At 31.8% G+C, this 22,296-nt stretch overlaps 1 protein-coding gene across 1 annotated transcript in view; it reads left to right on the top strand.

Moving 5' to 3' along the window:
- The window catches only part of Ephrin (ephrin), a 283,079-nt gene extending 264,873 nt beyond the window's left edge, over positions 1–18,206 (top strand). Inside the window, exons 4-6 of the mRNA XM_081761740.1 lie at positions 2,884–2,994; positions 4,749–4,919; positions 9,325–18,206. Coding sequence (XP_081617866.1) covers positions 2,884–2,994; positions 4,749–4,919; positions 9,325–9,467 — 425 coding nt within the window. The 3' untranslated portion in view covers positions 9,468–18,206. The remainder of the gene's footprint in view (positions 1–2,883; positions 2,995–4,748; positions 4,920–9,324) is intronic.
- Positions 18,207–22,296: the final 4,090 nt, after the last annotated feature.

The raw sequence follows: 22,296 nt of genomic DNA, 5'->3' as shown, positions 1-22,296 counted from the left end.
AACTCATAAAAATCTTTCATCAAGTCAACCAAACTTTCATCTGAATTGCTGGTTGTTAAGTGTTTCACAGTTAGACGTCAAACTCTGTCATATTAATGGGGTGACTACCACTTCTAATTCCCCTCCACATTTACGTGTTACCAGTACTTAGGTTTCCCGCAAGAGGAATGCCGGGCCATCCACAGAAAGTGCCGATGGCAGTTAGAATATTAACATCGTAAAACGAAACCATAAATTCAAAAAAAAAAAAAAAAAAGTATGCTTTTTAAAAAAATCCAATTCAGTGGAAGCATGAAGTACTCATATAAGGGTTTGAAGTTCCTCAACCTAAAATAAACATTGACGCGTGAAAGGAATGTGTAGACGAAACTATTACAGCTTGGATAAATACTCGTAGCTTAGATTTTTTTTTCTATTCATCCTTAGTTAAGATGTGAAGATCAGAAAGAAAATAAAGAGCAGGAAATACCATTAAAGAAATTAGTGAGAAATCTCCAATCTTTTGTATGTTTCGTATTGGAATTGATGTAGAAGTTAACTGTATATTCTTAAATGGTTGAATTAACGTTTAAAAAAATCTAGATACCCTATCGTTTCCCAAGCGTGAAAATGAGATGCTTCCCGTGCTGAACAAAAAATGCATCCTCCACACTAGCAAGAAAAGAGTATTTGATGGACGGTTTCGCATGTCTATCATTGGACCGTTGGCGAAACCGTTTGCTATTCCCAAACATATTCATTTAGTATTCATGTACCGAGAAACTTATTTAAATTGTCCAAGTGATGGACTTTTGTACTTGTTAAACCTGTGGATGAGTTTGCTTATTCTTCAGCCAAAGATCAAGCGGAAAGATAGCATAAATCTGCGGAACTTGAGTTTATTCACTGTAGGGAGGCAGTTGAGATATAATTTCTGACCATCCTACCTTACATAGATCACAAACATTGTAAACGTGGAAAGTGGATTTCTTTATTGTGCGATCCGGCTGTCAGAAAAGTGTGAAGAGAAGAATCCTGAAATGCATTAGCTACAAGAATTAAAATCTGTAAAATGTTACCAGTACTGAAAGTGAAAAACAACTTACTGGAGACTGGAAGACTTCTAAACGAGAATAAAACCCATATTTATAACTCGCATACAATTTAATTGCACACTAGCAGAACAAAATCGTGACTGGAAAAACAATCTGTATCTTGTTGCGATTAACATTTAACTCACAATGTTGACATTAATTATTAATTTTGTTATTTAGATTGCATACGGGATATCTACCTTTCGTATCAGATTAAGCTAATTCCTGAAAGTATTGGCTTTCTTTATTTTTATTGACTTTTTGTATGTTATTTCTATAAACTTAGTTCTTCGTATAGCCTACTATATTACCTTTTCTTTTTTTCTCTAAATGTGTGTACTTCATACATGTTAATCTCAATTTCATATTTTCTAAAGCATAAAATCATACATAAATACATTTTGAAATACATTTTGAAAACCTTATCCGAATGGATAAACGATGAATTTTAAGTTTGAATGATTGGCTCAAAAATGTTCGATTTTTTTTTTTTTTTTTTCCTCTACCAGTGTAATGCAGAAAAACGTAAAATACGGAATTTTAGAAAAATAACTGATGAGGATCTTGGATAGAAGATCGAAACGTCACGTGTAAATGTGTTTTTATATTAAATAAGTGCAGTCTTGTTCAGCAGTGTGTTTATTTTTCTGATTTTATTCGCAAGACGTTGACTATGATTGTGTGTCAGTACGGAATTTTAATAAATAAGTAATTTATTAGTTTTATTTTTTGCATATAAACATTTCTGAAGGAACTGCAGTAAAACGTATTTAGATTTTTTTTTTTTTTTTTTTGAATAAACGCAAATTCTCTGGTCACACAAGTCCATATATCCGGGAGTATAAGTATACACTTGCTTATCAGAGAAACTTTAGTTGTACTTTAAATAATGTATGTAGTTAAATAACTATACTGGTTCGGGCTCATGAAGTTTTGTTTTTCGCGCCTAGTGTACAAAGTAAAAAGTTACAAAGATCGGACAAAGAAAATTAGATGTACCCTGTAACAAAAGCAATCAATTTAGTATCATATAAGAATGGGAATATATAATAAATATTTTATATTTTGCGGGTGTTAATTCTCCAAGGAATGTTATAAATGAGTTTATCCAATTATCCACTGTCTTCTGTTAAGTTAGTTCATGGTATATTTTAGTTGTTGCGTTGTTTCTTGTATCTGCAAATAAAGAATCTTTCTGCGTACTACATGATCGGTAGTCTGATCTGCAGTTTGTATTCTGCCTCAGAGTAGTATGACGTCATACGATCTCTTCACGATTTTTCAGCTTAGCATACAGAATGATTGAAGTATGCACGCTTGATACAATGCCAGCTTTTGATGATAATGATAAATATTATTTCTTATGTTAATGTTTAATGAACGTTGTCTTCTCATCAATAACAAATATAATGCTTCTGTCATGAAACAATATTTTTTTTTTTTTTAATATTAATAAAACTTCTTTCTAAAATTTATAAAACTGTGAAATGTAAAACTGTGAACTTTAATTACGTGAAATGCGACAGAAGTTGACATATGGACGAAGTTATCCTATTCTTCAAAAAATATATGAAAACACAGTGCAGTCTGTATAAGCTAATAACTGCGGCTAACTTATGGATTAATAATTTTGAAAAGTAGCTGTTACCTACATAGTTATCAGATAAGCGGCCAACTTAAGCAGGTGATCATCGTAACAAGTTTTAGCTAGTAGTAAGTAATTGGAAAAATGTATGGTTTTAGCTGTACAAATTTTGATCGACGTATAGATCCAACATTATTGTTTTTTTTTTTTTTCTTTCTTTTTAAGCTACTTCCTCTAAGGATGATTTACACCGCCGAATTGGTGGCCGATGCTCAACTCACAACATGAAGGTTGTCTTCAAGGTTTGCTGCCGCCCCGAAGATCTTCAGAACCAGAGTAAGTATAGTAATAATCGTTCATTTAGTATTAGACACTATCTACTAATTTCTAAGTATACAATATAGACTTCAAACGTAGATAAATCAGTTGAAGATGTCTGAGCTCAGGAAGACAATGTTCTCCTGTATCAGTTCTCAGTTTTCAAGTAGAAACGGAAATTCAATCCTAGCTAATGGGTGATTTAATGTTTACAATTTTGAAAGTTAAATAAGTTCACTTTGCATTTGTACCTATGACGGATCTTTATCATACAATAATAATGTTCTGATTTTAATTGTCAGCTTTCGAAACCTGCATTTTTATCTCGAAGTGGGTAGTCTTAGAAGTAGGTTTGGCATACAATATATTTACGAAACAACTTAAAATAATATTGCTTATTATAAAATCCCATTTGTGTGTGTGTGTGTGTGTGTGTAGCTGTTCTTTTCTTTTTCTTTTAACAAATAATAACGTAATGACCTACATATTGTTAAAGGAAGCTGTACATACGTTTACTGTAAGTAAAGACGTTTACTGTGAGTGTATTATAAAATTCTGTTCGTGTAGTGTAATATAAATAATGTGTAGCAAGTTGTGTTTTCTAGTTCCATTTCACTCGTAAACGTATCTGCGTGCTTGACTGTATAGTGACCACTTCTTGGACGGTCATGCACTTGAAATGACACGCCACAATTTACTTCTCAGTGTGTAGCATTTCTCTGGGGTTTCTCTTCATCATGTCTGCTTATCTTGATCGAGATAAATCTCTCTGCGGTCACCCGCATGCCATTGCAACGTTCTCGTTAAATAGCTGTACAGCGAACTCGATGAAACTCTTCAAATTGCAGTGAATCCGTCAAAAAGGACGAAAATCTACTACAACATGAGAACGTGTAATTTTATTTCAAAGAACTTAAATTTCAATGCTGGTAACAGTTATACTAGAACGTTAAATAGTAGTATCAGTTTCATTCGTAAAATTTTATGTATTTGTTTGTGAAACTTGCCTGCACAATCACGCTGAAAAGTTTTATTCAGGTAAAATAGACAAGATATGGATTACCTAGGCTAGTCTTTTTTAGCGTGATACCGAACTTACAACTTTGCTGTTGTGAAGTTACAATGGATTTGCATTATATTGTGTTACAATGTATTTATAAACATTGACGTTCATGATAGCTTTTACTTTTACAAGAAACTGTTTTATTGAACTTTGTAAATTCTGTACAGATGTGTTTGACATGCAATTTAATTTCGGTAAACTGTGTTTATACTTTTTCAATGCTTCATTTTTTTGACGTTGTATTCTTATTATATCCTGTTTAGAAAATAATACGAGAGGCTCGTATTAAAAAAGAGCATATATTTGAGAAGTGTGTATATATAATATTACCTTTACAGCCTACGACAAAAGAAAATATACTATGTGCACTATCTACATGTAGAATATGATATATTATTTTTGTCAGAGACAGTACAACCGCTAACAAAAGTGCATACGAGCCTCTGCTTGTTCTTTCTTTAATAGTTCTGGAATATTTGGATCAAGTCCAAATTGGTTCTTTCATTCCAGTTACCAAAAGAAAATCTAGGGGTAGAGAAGCACTTTTTCCAGCCACTGTATAATTACTTTTTTTGATGCAAGGCTTTATTTTTTCAAATGGTGGTTTGTAGATCTATTGTAGCTTTCACATCTGCACAAAGCGTTCGAAATACTCTTTGTAAGCGGTGGAAAAAAATAACATTTTTATTTTTTATTTTCTAATTTCCAGCCGTTTTTAACCGCATCCCAAGCAGCACAACTACGACTACAACAAGCACTACCACCCCTACTATCACTAGCACTACAACCTCCACAACAGCTCCCACCACGGTTAGACCGACCTCATATAAAGACCTGGATGTGCCAAACTACAATGTCAAGTCCACAACAAAGAAGACCAGTAAGTATTTTGTTAATACATAAAAAATTAGTCAGTTCTTAGTTTTTTCGTTTATCATAAATGGACAAAATTTGAATATAGTGCGTCTGTTACCTTTAAACATATTGATGGTATTTTAATAAAACCAGAGTTAAGTGAAAATTGTTTGGAGATTTTCAGATTAGATATGAAATATTTTTTTAGGTACATTTTTTAAAACTTACTGCTAAAATAGAATAAGCATGGATTTTGTGTTTTCGTCTACTGATATTCATATTTGAATATTTTAAGATGGTCAACAACGGTGGGAAAACTACTTTAGTCCCTATATAATTACATTTTCATTGACCATTTGTTCACATACATTTTTATCTTTTAGATGAGTTTCCTTATCCTCTTGTAACTTTAGGTTTGTGAAGGCATATAACTCAATTCCTCGTAAATCGACGTATCTTTTACATTTTCCATCATATTTCAGACCACAATAAGCGCACAAAATTTCTATAAGTTCGGACATTATACTAAGCCAGTGAGTTTGGACATTATGTATTATTGAGGCATCATGCCCCCCCTTCTTTAGAGAGAAGAAAGAAAAAGAGAAAAAAGAAATTGCATTCAGGATATAGAGAAAAATTGCCATATTAAAATATAAGATTCTCAACATAAAGTTACAAAAATAAATAATAATAATATGAAAAAAATAAAAAAAAGTCGTCTCTCGAACTACAATAAAGCTTATGTATGCTGGTCAACATTTATTCCACAAAAAAATCTCTAATGTATGGTCGGTCAGCTTACTGAGTATTTATTGGACATCTACACATCGCAGTGCTTATGAAGTAAGTGGGGTACCAGGTATTCATTTTTTAACGGGGGTGGGTGGTATTTAAACTTTATTTGATATTATAAAATATCAGAAAAGATCATAAGTATTAGCGACATCATAACCTTGTGTCAGCCTTGATTTTTTTTTTCTTCAGTGTACAAACTTTTCATAATTTTGTAGGTTAAATGTACATGCAAAATGTGTAACTGTATGTAGGACACTATGGTTAAAACTAACCGCACTATACATTCATTTTGCATGTCCTTCTGTCATTTTTCGTACTATGTGAAGATAGCTTCATTTTGTATGAAATAAGTTTTTCGTCACCAAAGTTTTTGCTACCACTTTAAAATGACTAACCGCTACAAATATAAGAAAAGAAAAAGCACCGATGAAAGGGAGACAATTTCTTTATACATATTATCGTAAAACAACACAAAAAAGAAAAAAGCAACTGAAGCGCTACGTGTACTGTTTACAGCTCTCAAGAAACTACAAGGACTACTAAAATAGCAGCTGTTGCTACGTATGTATTATATGATTTGCAAGAATATATGATTGACACTGGCGGTATGTAACAGAGAACACAATCATATACAACGTATTAATTTAGCAATTCATGAGATTTCCTGTTTCTAAAACCCGATGCTGACAATTAACAAAGTGTAAAACCGCATTCGATCCTTCCCTGATTCTTGTTCTTTCCGGTGTTAAAACTTGAAGGATGGACGAGAGAGGAAGATGCATTTGCATTTTAAATTGAGGTCTTCCAAGTTCTTTGTAGCTCCCGACAAGGGGTCCATGGTGATGGACAAGCGTAACATGCAGAGGTCCCTGAACCCCGCGGGACAGTAAAATAAATGGGGCAGTCTTCTGACCCTCCTCAACTGACAGTCCTGAGGACAGACTGACTTTCCTTGTGGAGAGAACACGGGCTAATCCATCGCGCTGAAGGAGTGTAGGTAGGTAGGTAGCCAGGAAGGGAAAGAAAGAAAAACTACGTGAGTCTTGAATGAAAGAACATTCCAGCTTCCTTCAGCTGATTACGATTGCAGAATCTCCAAAGAAAATTGTATTAGATCTATTTCTTTTCCTAAGAGAGCTGTCGAAGGAGAACAGTTCATATTTATCGCATAGAAGGTGGACAAGCCAGATCCATGGAAAAACAAGGACCAGTTTCTTTTATTGTCTTTCTTTACTACTTTCTTTTTTTTCAACCAGAACCACTATCTGCCTTTCCCTTTTTTCCTTCTCTTTTCTTCCAATGAACTGGCCATGAAAGAAATGATCAAAAGTTCAGGAATCAACTTCGTCAATCTTTGTCTACAGTATTGAGAATAGAACATGGGTATGTGTTGTTGAATCCAATGTACAAACTTGAATTTGACGAAACAACAAACTCCTAAGAAATTGTGGAGAGTATTATTAACATAAGTCGTGCATTAAACTGTTAACATCTTCGATAATAGCTTCATTCTACAGATTTTGGACGCACATATCAAATTCGATATTTGCGCTCATTTTTTTGTTCTCTTAAAATGCTGTTGCTGGATAATTACTTCTAGAATGAACTAGTACTATTTAAGTCGAAGTGACAGTCATTTTTATAACGAATATTTGTTTGCTATAGCGTTTATATACGATCCCGTCATTTGCATTGTACTTACGAGTAAATCGGATTAAATGATATAAAGAGGGATAACTTTTATAGCGCAAACTGTAATTTCCATGTTTCATTCTTAAAACTGTTTTCAATAGCTAAGAACATGTATTACTTTCTCGAGTCTGTCTATTGATTAGTGAAGCAGTGATTCAGTTTATTCTCAAATTAAAATGAGATAGTGATAGTAACACAAAAAGTAGAATTACTCTTAGTCGAAAATATTTTTATATTCTGATAGAGTTCAATTTTTCTTACACTTCAACGAAAAAAAAAATGTATATCAGACCAAGGGCAATTACTCACCAAAGCTAGAAACCACATGTAAATAAGTACACGTCGATAGTCAGGCAGAGATCAAAGGAAACCTAACCTTAAAAAAATCAGAATAGCAAAAACTTATTTCAAGACAAACACAATTATGCTAAGCCAGTGGTTTCATGTAAGTGTAATCTATTCTTCAGTACATAATATGGATTTAAACACCATTTAAAATATTGATTAGACGTGGGAAACCCGGGTTCGATTTCCAGTGGGAGCTTTTGTTGTTCGTATCCCACGCTAAGCTATAGATCCAAGACTCGTACAGCCTTGGTACCGCATGAACCAAGCAATCAAACATTGGTTAAGTAGGAATTATCGCGAAATGCGTATTGTTCATTAGTTGATTGTGCCTTAATGCATTTTTGTCATGTATTGGTTGAGTATTGATTGATCCACTTTACAAATTAATTTTTCATGTTTTTTTAATTGCAAAAATGACTAAAATTTTTATTTTATGGATATGCTTTTTAATACATTTAATACATCAGAAGTTTGGTCTAACTTCTATAACGTTCGCTATTTGTTCTTTATACATGTATATTCCAATCTAAATATTATATTTTATAAATTTTAGATTTAATGTTGTGATTTAAAAGAAAAATCACTATAATAGTTGTTCTTATTACTTTAATTATAGCTATATTTTAACAGTGTTTCGGTTTCAAGATTTATTACTATATTGCTCTCAGCATATAGTTAAAATAGTCTTACTGATCAAATTTATATTTATTTATTTAAGTAAATTTTAATCAGTATGAATATTTAGTAAACTTCTTTTATGTGATATTTGAACTCTACTTACCAATAATGACTGCAATGAAATAAAAAACGAGTTGAAATATTGTTCATTTCTGAATTTATCAAATTAAATAATCATGAATTACAGCAAACGACTGATCCGAACAAGTAGATTTTGAAATTTGTGTGCGTTTTTAATAATTTTTCTAGAATACAATGGTTTCCAGTGTAGATTTCTATTATTATTCAACATTGATCTAGGTAAGTTAGTATAATCAGTACGCCGTGCCATTGCGTTAACATTTATTTAACACATTGTGAAGACGTTGCATAACGCGATTTTCAACAGGGTTTTTCTTTAAGTGGTTTCCATTATTATGCATATTTAGGATTTGGGAATAGGTTTGCCAATTCAGATCTTAAGAAGAAACCAAATTTTTGTTATTCTTTATGATCCTAAATTTTTGCGAAAAACAAATTGAATTTAATCTATTGTAAATAGATGTCCAACAACTCGGTTTTGCATAGCACGGAATCAGTTAACTTAGTTATGTAATGTATTTCAATTTGAATTACGATACCCGGCATTTGAAATACAGACAAAAGGCAATGTATATTCAACGTTAAGGTGACTTTTTCTCTCTAGTTTTTTTTATGCACTTACATGTCAAAGGGTACTGAGTTTTGTTTATGGTTCATACATAGAATTACGTCAGTTAAAGAAATAATATTTAGGAAAATGGTACTGAAATATGAAACCCACTTCCGCAAAGTAAATAAGTAACGAGCTTCTAAAACGCTTATTGTAAGTTCATTTAAGTAATATTTCGTACTTTTTTATGTAATAAAAATCCTTAATGACTTTCTGTTTCTTTCAGATGAATATGACAAGCGTCCAAATGAAGTAGTAAAGAATGAGGAACTTACGTACAACAATAGTGGTGAAAAATTGAGGCAGGAGAGCTGGCTTCTTGTCAGTTGTTTACTAGCGTACCTGACAGTGCGACTAGTCGGGCGGTGAGGTGGGAAAGTCCATCCACAGAAGACTTGATTGTAATATAGTTGTACATTATTTATGTGCCGTATGTGGCTTCTCTGCCTAGGTAAGGGAGGAACCGTTTCACATAACCCAAGAACACCATCTGGTATCTCTCGGAAGGGGTTCACGGAAACATCCTCCTTTGCGCAACTGACGTGGTAAGTCTATATGAGAGAGAGAGAGAGAGAGAGAGAGAGAGAGAGAGAGAGAGAGAGATTGAGAGAGAGAAGGAGAGAGAGAGAGAGAAAATAAATGAAATACTGTTATTTTCTTTGCTCGTCGGTCCATTTGTTTTTTCGTGTGTAAACCTGTGATGGGAGAAGTCACCCATTAAGACTGGAATAATCTAGTTCAAATTGACGAAATATGTACAGAATATAAGACGAAAAAAAAAAAGAAAAAAATACATTGTGTAGTAGTGTTGAAATTGTATGACGTGTCTCTCTGCTTTAAACAAACAAAGAAACTAAAGTGAAATGACTGTTGTGGACAGCCAGGAACTCTGTATATGAGCTCTAGTTTCAAATGTGTTGCACTGATTTTTGGTGATTAAAATGGACATCGATAATGTCAGTGTTGTTGGCTTGTGTAAAGAAGATTAAAACATAAAAGCACCGAGAAGGCATTGCTATATAAAAAAAACTGTGTACAGTTGTAAACGAATATCGTTCATTTTCACACACACATACACACACACATATATATATAAATATATATATATATATATACACAAAGTCCAAATACATGACATTGTTAGTTTTGTGTAAAAGAATAAAAAAAAAAAAAAAAAAACGTGAGATCTAAATATTCTTTTTGGATAAAGCCATGTGAGCAAGTGTATACAGTCAACTCGATAATTTATAATTCATATATATTAATATATACATATGAATATCAACATGTGTATATGATTAAAATTTATATACTTTATAAATACGGTAGTGAGTCCAAAAAGATATAATCAAGGGAAGAAATTATATATACCCAGGTTGAGTAACTCCGGAGCTCTCCAGTTTGTCGTGTGTACATCCATTTTTCATATCATCAATTCATCATCATGGTCATCCACTAACCAGCCCTTACAAAGGCAGTAGAACTTCTTTAAACAAACGTTTTCAGGAAAAGAAATTATAAAGAGTAATTTAGATCTCTCTTTGCAACAAAGAGAGATTGAAGAAGAATGAATGTCAAAATGTATGTATGTGTCTAAAACACTCTCGAAAAGTACATTGTGATAGAAGTAGTTTTAAAACAAAAGTTATTGTAAGGAAGTACTATTCTCATAGATGCCTTGTTACACAGTAAGGACCTATTTTCTAGAACACAAACATAGAAATACACGTGATAAAATAATTTTAAAAACAAATATATCTAGATTGGTACTGTGAAAAAAATTATATTGTGGATTGTCAGCTATCAATTATTTTTCTGTGTTCTGTTGAAATCTGCTTATTACTGTGTCAGGCAGAATTTGTTGTAAAACTTTTGAAAAAAAAGAAAGAAAAAAAAGAAGACAAAATATTTACAAAGAAAACTTTTCAAAATCTTGGTTGACAGCGTTGCGTGCAGCAAATGGAAAAAGAAAGAAAAATATCACTAGAAAGTATGTCAGAAATGTGCACAAGTGGTGAAAAAAATATATATATAGAAAAAATACAAACTTATTTTCAATGTATTTTTAAAACAGATATGTCAGAGTTTAAGAATAATGTTAAACTCAGCATCTCTTGTTAAAGGTACGGTAAGATTTGTGCCTTAAAATTTAACAAAAAGAAAAAATCGAGAAAGCTATAATTGGCTTCTTTATACCTAAAACTTAGTGCTGTTATATGCTTTCCGAAATGTCGATTAATTTGTATCTGATTCCAGTACTTTTTTAATTCTTAAATTGTGTTTACATTTTGTCCACTCTTAAGCTAAAAGTTCAAAGGTGGTTAAGAACAAGAATACATATTCATACATTTCAAATGTTTGAAATGAGTATAAAATCAGTAATGAATGTATCCAACACAAGTGATCTGAGAGATTGCTCAAATCTTTCTACATTGTTTTAAATTTCAAATTAGAACGTATTGATTTTTAGACTTCTTGGTCGCATAAAATTGTGTATTATTGTATTTTTAATCTACGAACATTCTTCTTGAAGATAAGAAGACTTAATATGTATATCATATCAATAGTAAGACATGTTCATACATCATTACTTGTAGCCTGAAAAAAAAAAAAAAAAAAAAAAACGCATCTACATGTTAAGTATCCAATAAAATGGATCACTCTAGATTTTTTTCTTCTAAGTCGCGGATTGAAATCAAATTCTATTACAGTACGGAATTATACTACATTTTTTTTATATACATCTTTAAATTACTTACCATAAAGGTCGTAGAATGAAAATTGTGTGTATTCTGTTAGACATTAATATTTGTGTCCTGTATCATTTTATGATTAACATGTTCCGTGCATATAAGATACTTGTTTTCATAATTGTGGTGCGAGGACTTGGTCTTTTGATGTTCGATATGAGTGAAGGAATAGAGTTGCACTATGTAAACATAGTTGTAATTTATTAAGAGGTCCAAATTAACCGTCTTTAGAAGCAAATTGAAGTCTGCAAAGAAATTAGGTGATCTACACAAATTAATAATTTAGGTAGTTTTGTTCATAGATTGTGACAGCACTATTTATTGTTATTGGAAATTAAGATTGAAAGGGAAAAAAAGTTTTAAAGAACGTACCAAGAGATGCTAGTGGAAAGTGTAGTGGTCAGTATGCCTGAGTGCCTTTGGCCAGTATATATTTTTTTTTTCGCAGTGGTGATCTTTTCTGATGATATATAGTACACCTCTTTGGCATATTTCTTCCATACTCTTACTGGGATTCATCTTCATATTCTGCATGCTTTCATATAAGAATTGTTCAATGTATGCGTTATTTTTGACACATAGCCATAGGATGACAATACATGAGACTCAGAGATGTGATACGACATGCAGCAACAGTCATTGTCAACCCTTTTCCAGTGTTGGCAACAACTTAATTGTTACTTGTTCATCAATTTTGTACATGCATTTTGTTACTCTGTGAAAGGAACAAATGCGTAGTTTAAACTGCACAGGTAGGAAATGACTATCTTTTTTTTAAAAAAAGAAAAAAAAGAAAAGAAAGCGCTAAGTTACACACATTGTAGAAGCCACATCATGATAGTTGTGCTATGTAATTATGTGTATATATGGAGTATAAGTATTTAAGTGCCATAAACGGATTTGTTTGCTGTGGTTTATTTAAATTATACATAGAAAAAAATATGTACGTAAACTAAAGATTGGAGGGAGTTAACTGGCTTATTCTGATTGAATACTACTACTATTCCCACACAGTCCTCTCTCTGCCATCTGGAAATATCCTATTTTGTAAATACCCTGTTACTGTTAGGACTTCTTGACTTCTTTTCTTACTTTCATGTACGATCCGAATGTTCATATATTGTGCTCAGGAGAGAGCAAATCAAAATACTGTCCGACGATAGGGCACTTGAATGCTGCTAAAAGTGAAATTTTAGTGTGTGAACAGTGACTACTTAAAATTGCAATATAAATGAAACTGCTGATAGCGTATCCTTAGTTTAACGTAAATGTCTTCAAAATTTAAAAGTAATTTCAGTTGTAGACTAAGTCTTCTCCGTTTTACTACGTAACAGTACGTAAAAGTATTTCTGTTGACTTTCGACGTCTATTAGTCATTAAGTCATTGTTGTTACATTATAGATACAAAATTTGTGACCTAATTAGCGTTATTAATTTTCAATTTACATTTTCTTTAAAGGAGTTAAAGATAAGTCACATTTATTAAACTATACATACATAAACACACAAATTTTTCGCAAATGTAAAAGTATTTAGGATTTTTTTACCTTCAGTACATGAACTTGATTTATTTGTAGAAACGAGATTCTCCTTTTAGATTATTAGGTTCCTAAATTTCATTTAGCGCTCGTGATTAGGAAGTGCTGACGCACAAGATATTGTATCGAAGCATTATATCCAACACTTTTCTTGTTTTTGTCATACATGTAATAAGCATAAATTTCCAAACAGTACACTCACGAGGCAGTGTGGTGGTAATCGAAGAATTAAGAAGAAAGAAAAAAAATAGAGATAGGCGTGTGCGATAAACTTATACTGTTAGGTTTTTAATGATAGCATGATGATCTTGTTAGAAAAAAAAATCAACTTCGTTGATTTGGTTCCTTGTGGAAAAAGAATAAACAAAATTTTCATTCTGTGAAGTCTCAGTTTATCCTTTTAATTTCAGTTCATTATGGCTGTTTATTGAAAAGTGTTCACTTGCTTTGTATTTTATATGGAAATGTCATAAATGCATTTGTACTACGTATTTTACGTCCCCTGTTCGTGTTCTGAGCGACATAGTAGACGGAATAATTAAAGTGAATGATGAAAGATTAGGTAAAATGAGAATGCATGAGGAACCGGGAGAACCGCTAGTACACATATGGATACCACACCACCAGTGGCGTATTTACGATTTTATTTCGGGAGGGGTTTTGCTAACTTTCGAAGGGGGGCTTTGCCTGAAAATGTGAAAATTCTGCAAGATATTTCATATACTTTACTATAGTAAGTAAGATTTCGGGAAGGGGGGGGCTTAAGCCCGGAAGCCCCCCCCCCCTAAATACGCCACTGCACACCACTAAATCACATGATCTGAGATAGAACTCTCGCACCAGACGTAAGCATTTTACCAGTGAACCACAGTGCCTCCCACGTCATGGATGCATATGATTTTATTGACGTAATACGTTTTGGCCCGGTTAATTGGATTTTATTTTGTATTACAAATGACATCCAAAGTAATCTCTCTAAAATACGAATTGTTTCAATACGCTACACGAATCATACGTCAAGCAAATGTAGCTCTTTATGTATACCGTATGTCTCTTTTTGTTGATACCTAAAATTAAAAATATATATATATAATATCTTAAGCCATTAAATTATTTACCACTCCCCCTCCTTTTAGTTGTCTGAAAGTGCTATTTTGCAGTACTAAAAAAAATAATAATAATCTCTGTTCAAAATACATTCGCCAGAATCTCCCTTCTATCATGACAATAGAAGTTGAAGACTTTTTTTTTTTTTTAATTTTCGTTTTAAATTCATTCAACTTATGAATTGTAAGTTATTTATGGTCATTAGTGTGCAAAACTACATGTTTTATAATTTAAGTATTACAGTATATATTTATATATATATATATATACCAATAATGACACACAACTGTGTTCATGATACGAGAGTATTATTACTGCAGGCTATCAATTTGAAGAATGCATACGCATGTAATTTAGACATAATTGCAGTCACACACACACACACACACACAAAGAATTTCAGTTTTATTATAACAACTATTACTATTATTGCTTTCTTCGAATCACTATAGAAGTACTATTCGTGCATAAATGGCTGGGGTATACGTTTCGCTGTATTGCAGTATGTGATTGATGGATTATTTGTTTTATATATACGGTAAAGGCTTCAGTTTATTTTTATGCATTATCTGGAGAAGGATGAAAAAAACATAGTAATTATGAACATGTCTTTTTATTTTATCATCTTCGTTGTTGTTTATGTGACATTGTCGTATCTAAATACTAGTCATGTGAAAATAGTAATGAAGAAGGCATAAACACATACATTGCAATCCTTGCACACCAATACACAGACACACACACACACACACATATATATATATATATATAATTTCTTTTTTTTTTTATGTTTATACCTTTTTCATACCTAAATATTTATATATTGGGGTGTATATTTGTATGAAAACAATCTTTTCTGAGTTTCCATGCTGTCAGAAGCCTGCAGTAATATGATGTGTAATATGTGAAGTTGAAGATTGAATGTTGAATTATGTGTTGAAAATGGATAAATATAAATATATATATTTACACCTATATATAAATATATATACATATATCAATCGATAAGAACTTATCCAAGTGATTTATTTGCAGATCACTTTATACCATTCTTCTGATCTCTACTTTATAATTTGTTTTCAAACAAAATCTATTTCTTTTCAACCATATAGATTTTCTGTTTTAAGTTCTTGACTATTGTAAACAGGCAGAAAATAATGCCTACTAAGCTGTTATGACAAAAATCCATAGTGGCGTTCAAAGAATCTAGTACATGATATATAGCTTCAGCAATGGACAGGTAACATTTAATAAGTTAACGCTCGTTCCGACAAATAATTGAGGTACTACATATATTGTTATCTGTTTTGAGACTATAATATTTTTCCTCAATAAAAGACTCAAAGTGGCTGGTGTGAAACTTGATATTTAAATTTTATTTTTTTCGGATAGTAAATTTGAACTAAGGGTTACTTTTATGTACCTTCGTGCAAATTTTGATTGTGACAATGCTTCAACACAAAATTCAATTTCTCGTAGGTGGCATTGAGGATCGTATCTAAATTGTACTAAAATTTCTTTTTTGTTGTTCGTTTTTAGTTACTTTTGTTTTAAAGAATTGCCCCCTTTTAGAGTTTTGGGCAATAGTTTAGTTGGAAACCTAATATAATTGGTAATCAGCTTGGTTCAGCGCACTCAGTGGTCTACCAGTTTTTGTGTTCTACCTGGAGAGCTTACTTGTTGTAACCAAAAGTTTCTTGGGAATCCTACGTTGAATATATGATGGCCAAGAAACTTTTGACCATGATTGTAAAATTAATATTTTTTTATACACTTCTCCAACACATTGCGAAATTACAAAGTCCGTTTTTATATATACATATTAATTTTTCGTAAGCAGCCAAAATTTAATGATAACATTTTGTTTGTCAACTGTAATGATATCGTTCTGAGTTAGCGTAAAATAAATTATTCAGATTTCCGAAGTTATTCTGGTATTGCAAATAGGCAGTCATCTTAAACTTTGAGCTTTGGTATATCTTTCATTTTTTGTTAATGCTGTTTCATTATGTTAAATTTTGTGTCAAGTGATTGACGTGTTCCTGCAGACAACAAGTAGCACCCTATCATTACAAATCTTCCTTTTCAGTAATGCATTTCATCATTAAAATTAGTGAGTCTGCAAAAACACACAACATATTTTTGTTTGTTTGTTTTGAACTTTTTTTTTCTTTTTTCTCTCAAACCGGAACAATACATCTAAAAATGAATAAGTATATTGAATAATTAATTCTGGTTTGTCATGGTATTAAAATATTCCTTATGTTATAAGCTTCTAAAATGTGTCAGAACTGAAGAAAGAAAGGGGAAAGTGAAAGACAGACAAAAATAGTTTATGCTACAGTATTTATTTCTTGGCTGACTGTGCATGAGCAGCAACATCATAATGCAAGAGTAACAAATAGAAACGCATACGAAATAATATACAACTAAAAGTTACGGTAAATGAATTATTTTTTAGAAATATTTAAGTTTCACTTCTCAAAATGAAGTGCAGTAATTTTTCGTCTATGTATATAATGAGCGTAATCAGATTTTTCTTTAATGTGTGAATAATGGATCGATTGATCACTGTAAGGTGGATAATAATTCGTAATTCGTAAATCGCTTATCACATTTAGCAACCAATTAAAAAGACATGCTTTCAGTTCGTTTACTTGTTTTAGCGTACTTAAAAAGATCGATAATATATATATGCAAGTTCAGAATAAGAATTTAAACTGCAGAATTTGTTCACTTGATCCACATATATAGATAATGAAAGGTTAGTTAAGACACCTTATTGGCAAGCAAGCCATGATATTGATTTTATTTAATGAATTAAATTCTGTAGTTTTGCTTTTAAATTGCATTAGTAGTTGAACCAGAAAACTCTAGTCAATATGTAATTTCTAATGATTTTTTTCTGTCATAGTTCCTCGACATCAGTTTAAGAAAACTACTTTTTTTTTTTTTAACTTACTATAAACTTTATTGTCGAGATCAATAAGTATGCAGAATAATGTATACTCTTGACAATTGATTGTGATGTTTACAAGAAGATATGTAATCACTTTATACATTCAAATATTTATTACTTTTTTGTGTATTTAAGTGCTCCTTTTTAATTTCATATGGTTAAAAGTTCTTTTCTTTTGTGTGTAAAAGCTTATTCACTTGAAAACTTGTTTACATTAGAAACAGTGTATATGTATGTTGCTATTTTTTACTTGCCTGCGTTGTGATTGGTGTAAACGCAGTCAAAGTGTATATTTTTGCGAGTAATGTTTATAATGTAACCCGTGTGGATGGATTCCGACTTCGTATTATGGAAGATTTATATATAAAAGTTTAAAAAAACAAAAAACAGCTGGAGCTATTTCTGAGATTTGATAAGAAATGACGCTCAAATGCCAGGATTTAACAGCAAGGCCTGCCAGATTTTATCCGTTGATAACCAAGCTAGTTAAAAATATTTGTAATAGGATAAATGAAAAAAAATCATAACACCCATCATTTGTACAGAAACAACAAAGTTTTGGAAAGTGCTGCATCCTACATCCCATAATTGATGTGTGCAGATGTGTAGTGAATTTATCAAACAATACAGTGAATGTTTCCCCCCTCCTGTTATTTATATTCAGCACCTTTGCCACTCTACACTATACTCCATGATGGGAAATATTTTATAACTGACTTTTGTACAGAATAAATAATTGTAACGTGAAATATAATTAGTGTTTTTTCTTTATTAGTGTGAACCTCTGCATGTATAAGCTTGCAAGTTACAGGATTTTACAATACTTCCAAAAGTATTGTTCAGCGAATATTAACTAAACTGCATATTTTCAGGTTTAAACCTAATTCTATTATCTAGATATAATGCTCATTAAAGAGTTTGGAATATGATATGAGGAAAGCAATGAAGAAATGTAGTACAAACTGTACTGTATCAAACTTTTAACCTGAAAATGTGCACCAATAATTTATATATATATATATATATATATATATATATATATATATATATATATATATATATATATATATATATATATATATATATATATATATATATATATATATATGACCAAACAACACAGGTACATCATCTCTGTAAGACAACTTACGCTGCGCCTCAGCTCCTTCAAGCCCTCCTATGGCATTGTGCAGTTTCCTGACACGTGTGGCACAGTGCATTGGTATTAACTTACGCAGGGAGCTCCCATTGTATTTGGACAGAATGAATGAGATCCTAAAATAATAATGGAGGTTTAGTAATTGAAACTGTCATCTTACCTTCACATGTTCAATGTAGTTCATGTCTACTGAAGTTGATAAATAGTTCATAAAGAAAAAAAAAATGATTATGTGTACAATCAAGCAAGAAGTAATTTTGCCTTTCAAGTCTTACAAAAGAGAGGGAAAATATTTCCAACCCTGTCTCATCGGGTAACATTCATAAGTCCTAAACGGCGTAAGTCCTAAAAATATAGGCACTGAGCCTAAATTTTAGGTTTTGTGCCTTTTTCATTCACCTGCTTTAGTTCTGAAATTCGCCACCAGCACGAAATTGCGACGATGCAGTAACTAGTTGTCAATAATGTTACGAACGTAGCTAATTCCGACGGTAACAGCTATATTTGTACTACTAAAATTATTATTATTATTATCTGTTCTGCAGTTATACATGAATTACATTATATAACCTATTTCATTCTAAGAATTTATTATATAATTGATTAAGAAATTAGTTTCTTTCAAATGAAGATACGAGAATCCCATGACAAATTCCTAGGAAAGAATTAAATAAAAATGTTTAAAAAGCATATTTTACCAGACTTTTCTTCTGAAGCCAAGGAAGCACTCAGAATTGCAATATATATATATATATATATATATATATACTCTCTGTGGAGTGTATTTTATTAAGAGTAGGACAAAGCCCAGTGTAGCTTTCCAAAGGTAGGACAAAAGCCCACTAGATATTTCACAAGTGAACACTAAATACCGACTATATAATAACGCAGACAGTTACTATATTTCACAGTGTGTTTTGATATAGTTGATATGTATAAACCAGAAAAAATCAACAAATAACGCTAAATTACTAATGTAATATGCAACACAATACGTTTGAAGAAACCAATACATAGTCATTTAGAGGTGTAGCCTGCAAACTTTTCTAGGGAAGTAGGCTTTTTAACATATTTAAAGCAAACCAGAGGTGTATTTCCAAATTACGAAAGCTTCAATAAGGCAATAAATATATACACACATACATAAATACTTAATAATAATAATAATAATAATAATAATAGTAATAGTTAATTCCAACGGTAACAGCTATGTTAGTAATATTAAAACTATTGTTAATAATGGAAACGAGTAAAGAGTAGTTAATTACGAGTATGACAACTATTTGCTACGGAAAGAGTTGAACATGATAAATATATATGTAAAAATAATTTACTTCAAATCTGCACAAAGAAAGCAAAAGTTATGACGTATATAACAAAAACACAAAATTGTTACTAATACGAGGTCAATGGTGTGGGAATAGAAAAAAGCAGACATTATAAAAGATCTGGGAATCACACTTGATAGGTTGATAATATTTTGTCACCACACAAATGTTATCATGCAAACAACACGAAAGAACAATAGGCTTTATTTATTTATTTATTTGTTTTTTCAGAACGATAGAATAGGTATTTATACGAATTACTTGTAAGAACTAAGCTAGAATCTGATTCTGTAATATGAAACATTGTATTTAAAACTTTGGACTAACAGATTGACAGTATTCTTGGCACGGACGTGACGGTAGCGCCACAAGTGATTTTTAGGTTCAATGCCGTTTAGGACCAGTGCCTTTTAGGACTTGTGCCGCGAAATGATTTTTAGGTATTGTGTCGTTTAGGTCCTATGCCGTTTAGGTCCTATGCCGCGAAATGATTTTTAGGTCTAGTGCCGTTCAGGACTAGTGCCGCGTCTCGGTCTCAGCATGTGTTGATGGCTCTTGCTACCAAATGAAGCATTCTCCTATATATGGACTCCTGCTGAAGTGGAATATAATGAAATGAAATATGAAAGTAGAAGTGAAACATTAACATATGAAAATTTATTGTGACAAATAATAAGACAGTTGTAAACCGTATAGTATATTAATTGTTGTGCTTGTTTTCCTATCTTCGTGGAAAATACATTCAAGAATACCTTTTATCTATCTATTTGAAAGTACTAAGCTTGATATCGAAATCAAGGTTGTTTTCAAGCAAACATTTGGTTTGTTTGGGAGACCCGTCTCCTAAGACCTCGCGTGTAAGCAGCAGGTCTTTCGGTGGAGTTAAATAGCTTGAACGAGGATGGGAATAGTTTTCTTCTCTTGTACGAATTGGTAATGCAAATTTTTTTCTTGACTGTAAATTTAATGGAGCATACATTTCTTACGGCAACACTACGTAGTGCTACAACGTACGTAAATCAATTTCTCAGAATTCCATACGTTATATCAGAGCACGAAATTTCCGGTCACCAAGTTATTATTAGCAACCAAATATTTCATATTGACAACTGGTATTTGATATAGTTTGACTTATTTTCTGGTTTGAGCCCATCAAACTTTGATCTGGCTACTGGATTTAAACCTGAAGTTACATGATCTATTGTATATGAAACGTTATGTTTACATTAGCCGTAATAATTCCATGTGCACACACGCATTTTACAAGCCACTTGAGACCAGTTTCAGAATAAACTGTAACGTAACTACAATTGTCGCAAACATTCAACGAAAGAAAGTGGATTGAGATGATATGTCACAAGTTTTCAGAGAGAATATGTACGTATTAAATGGTTGAAAATTGTGTATATCATTTTTGCACATAATCTCATCGACAGTCTGACATTAAATATTTAGTTAAGTTTTGAGAAATTATTCATTTTATTCAAAGGCAGCAGAATGAGCCATAGTGTTTATTTATTCAAAGCTTTGATCAGGAACTGTAGACTTCTAATACAAATATCCTATCTCGACGACTGGTATATTCGAGTTAGCAATAATCGAATTGTTAAATACTTCCGTGAATAAAGGTGAATACTAAATTAAAGGTGAATACTTCCGTCAGTTAATTTGAATCCTAGGAACACCCAGAAGTTTGTAATACGCTAAACTATAAATGCAGGAAATGATGAAAAGAAATGAGTGGATATGCCTTATGAACCTTCAGGCATGGCTGTAGACATGTTTTCGTGCCACATCTATAAAAGTTTTCAGCTATCACAGATCCTTATTATTTACGTTACTTAGACATTTTATTAGTCTACATATTAGGATATTGTGAAAAAATATTTCGAGCCATTACAATTCAGATAAAGGATCATGTTATTTTAGGTCAAAGCCACAACCTGAACATTTTTTTAACCAAATAAATTGCGTGGATTGACAATCCTGCCTGTTTGGTAAGAAAATAGAAATCACAATATCATCAAGAAAACTTAGAACAAAGAAACTCAAATAATATATTACAGATTTCACTCGACTCAAATGTGATGGTGGAAAATATGCAGTCTTGGTTGACTTTTGTAAAGACAAAAATATTGGAAGGTAAGTGATTCATTTATATTTTGTCGTATGTTATTTGTCCCTAGGTGAAACACTGAATGCTTTAAACTGCGTCACGTTAATGTTTGTTATTCTTGTTGCACATGTATATTGACGTTGAATCTACAAGCTGACTTATAGAATAGAACATACCACTAATAAGAAGTAAAAGAGAAACCATGCAGTGCTATCAATTTAAGCTTTTGAAAATCCTGTTT

The sequence above is a fragment of the Thermobia domestica genome, chromosome 6, assembly GCF_964235325.1.
Source record: "Thermobia domestica chromosome 6, izTheDome1.hap1.1, whole genome shotgun sequence".
NCBI lineage: Eukaryota > Metazoa > Arthropoda > Insecta > Zygentoma > Lepismatidae > Thermobia > Thermobia domestica.
This window is presented reverse-complemented; position numbering and strand designations above follow the sequence as displayed.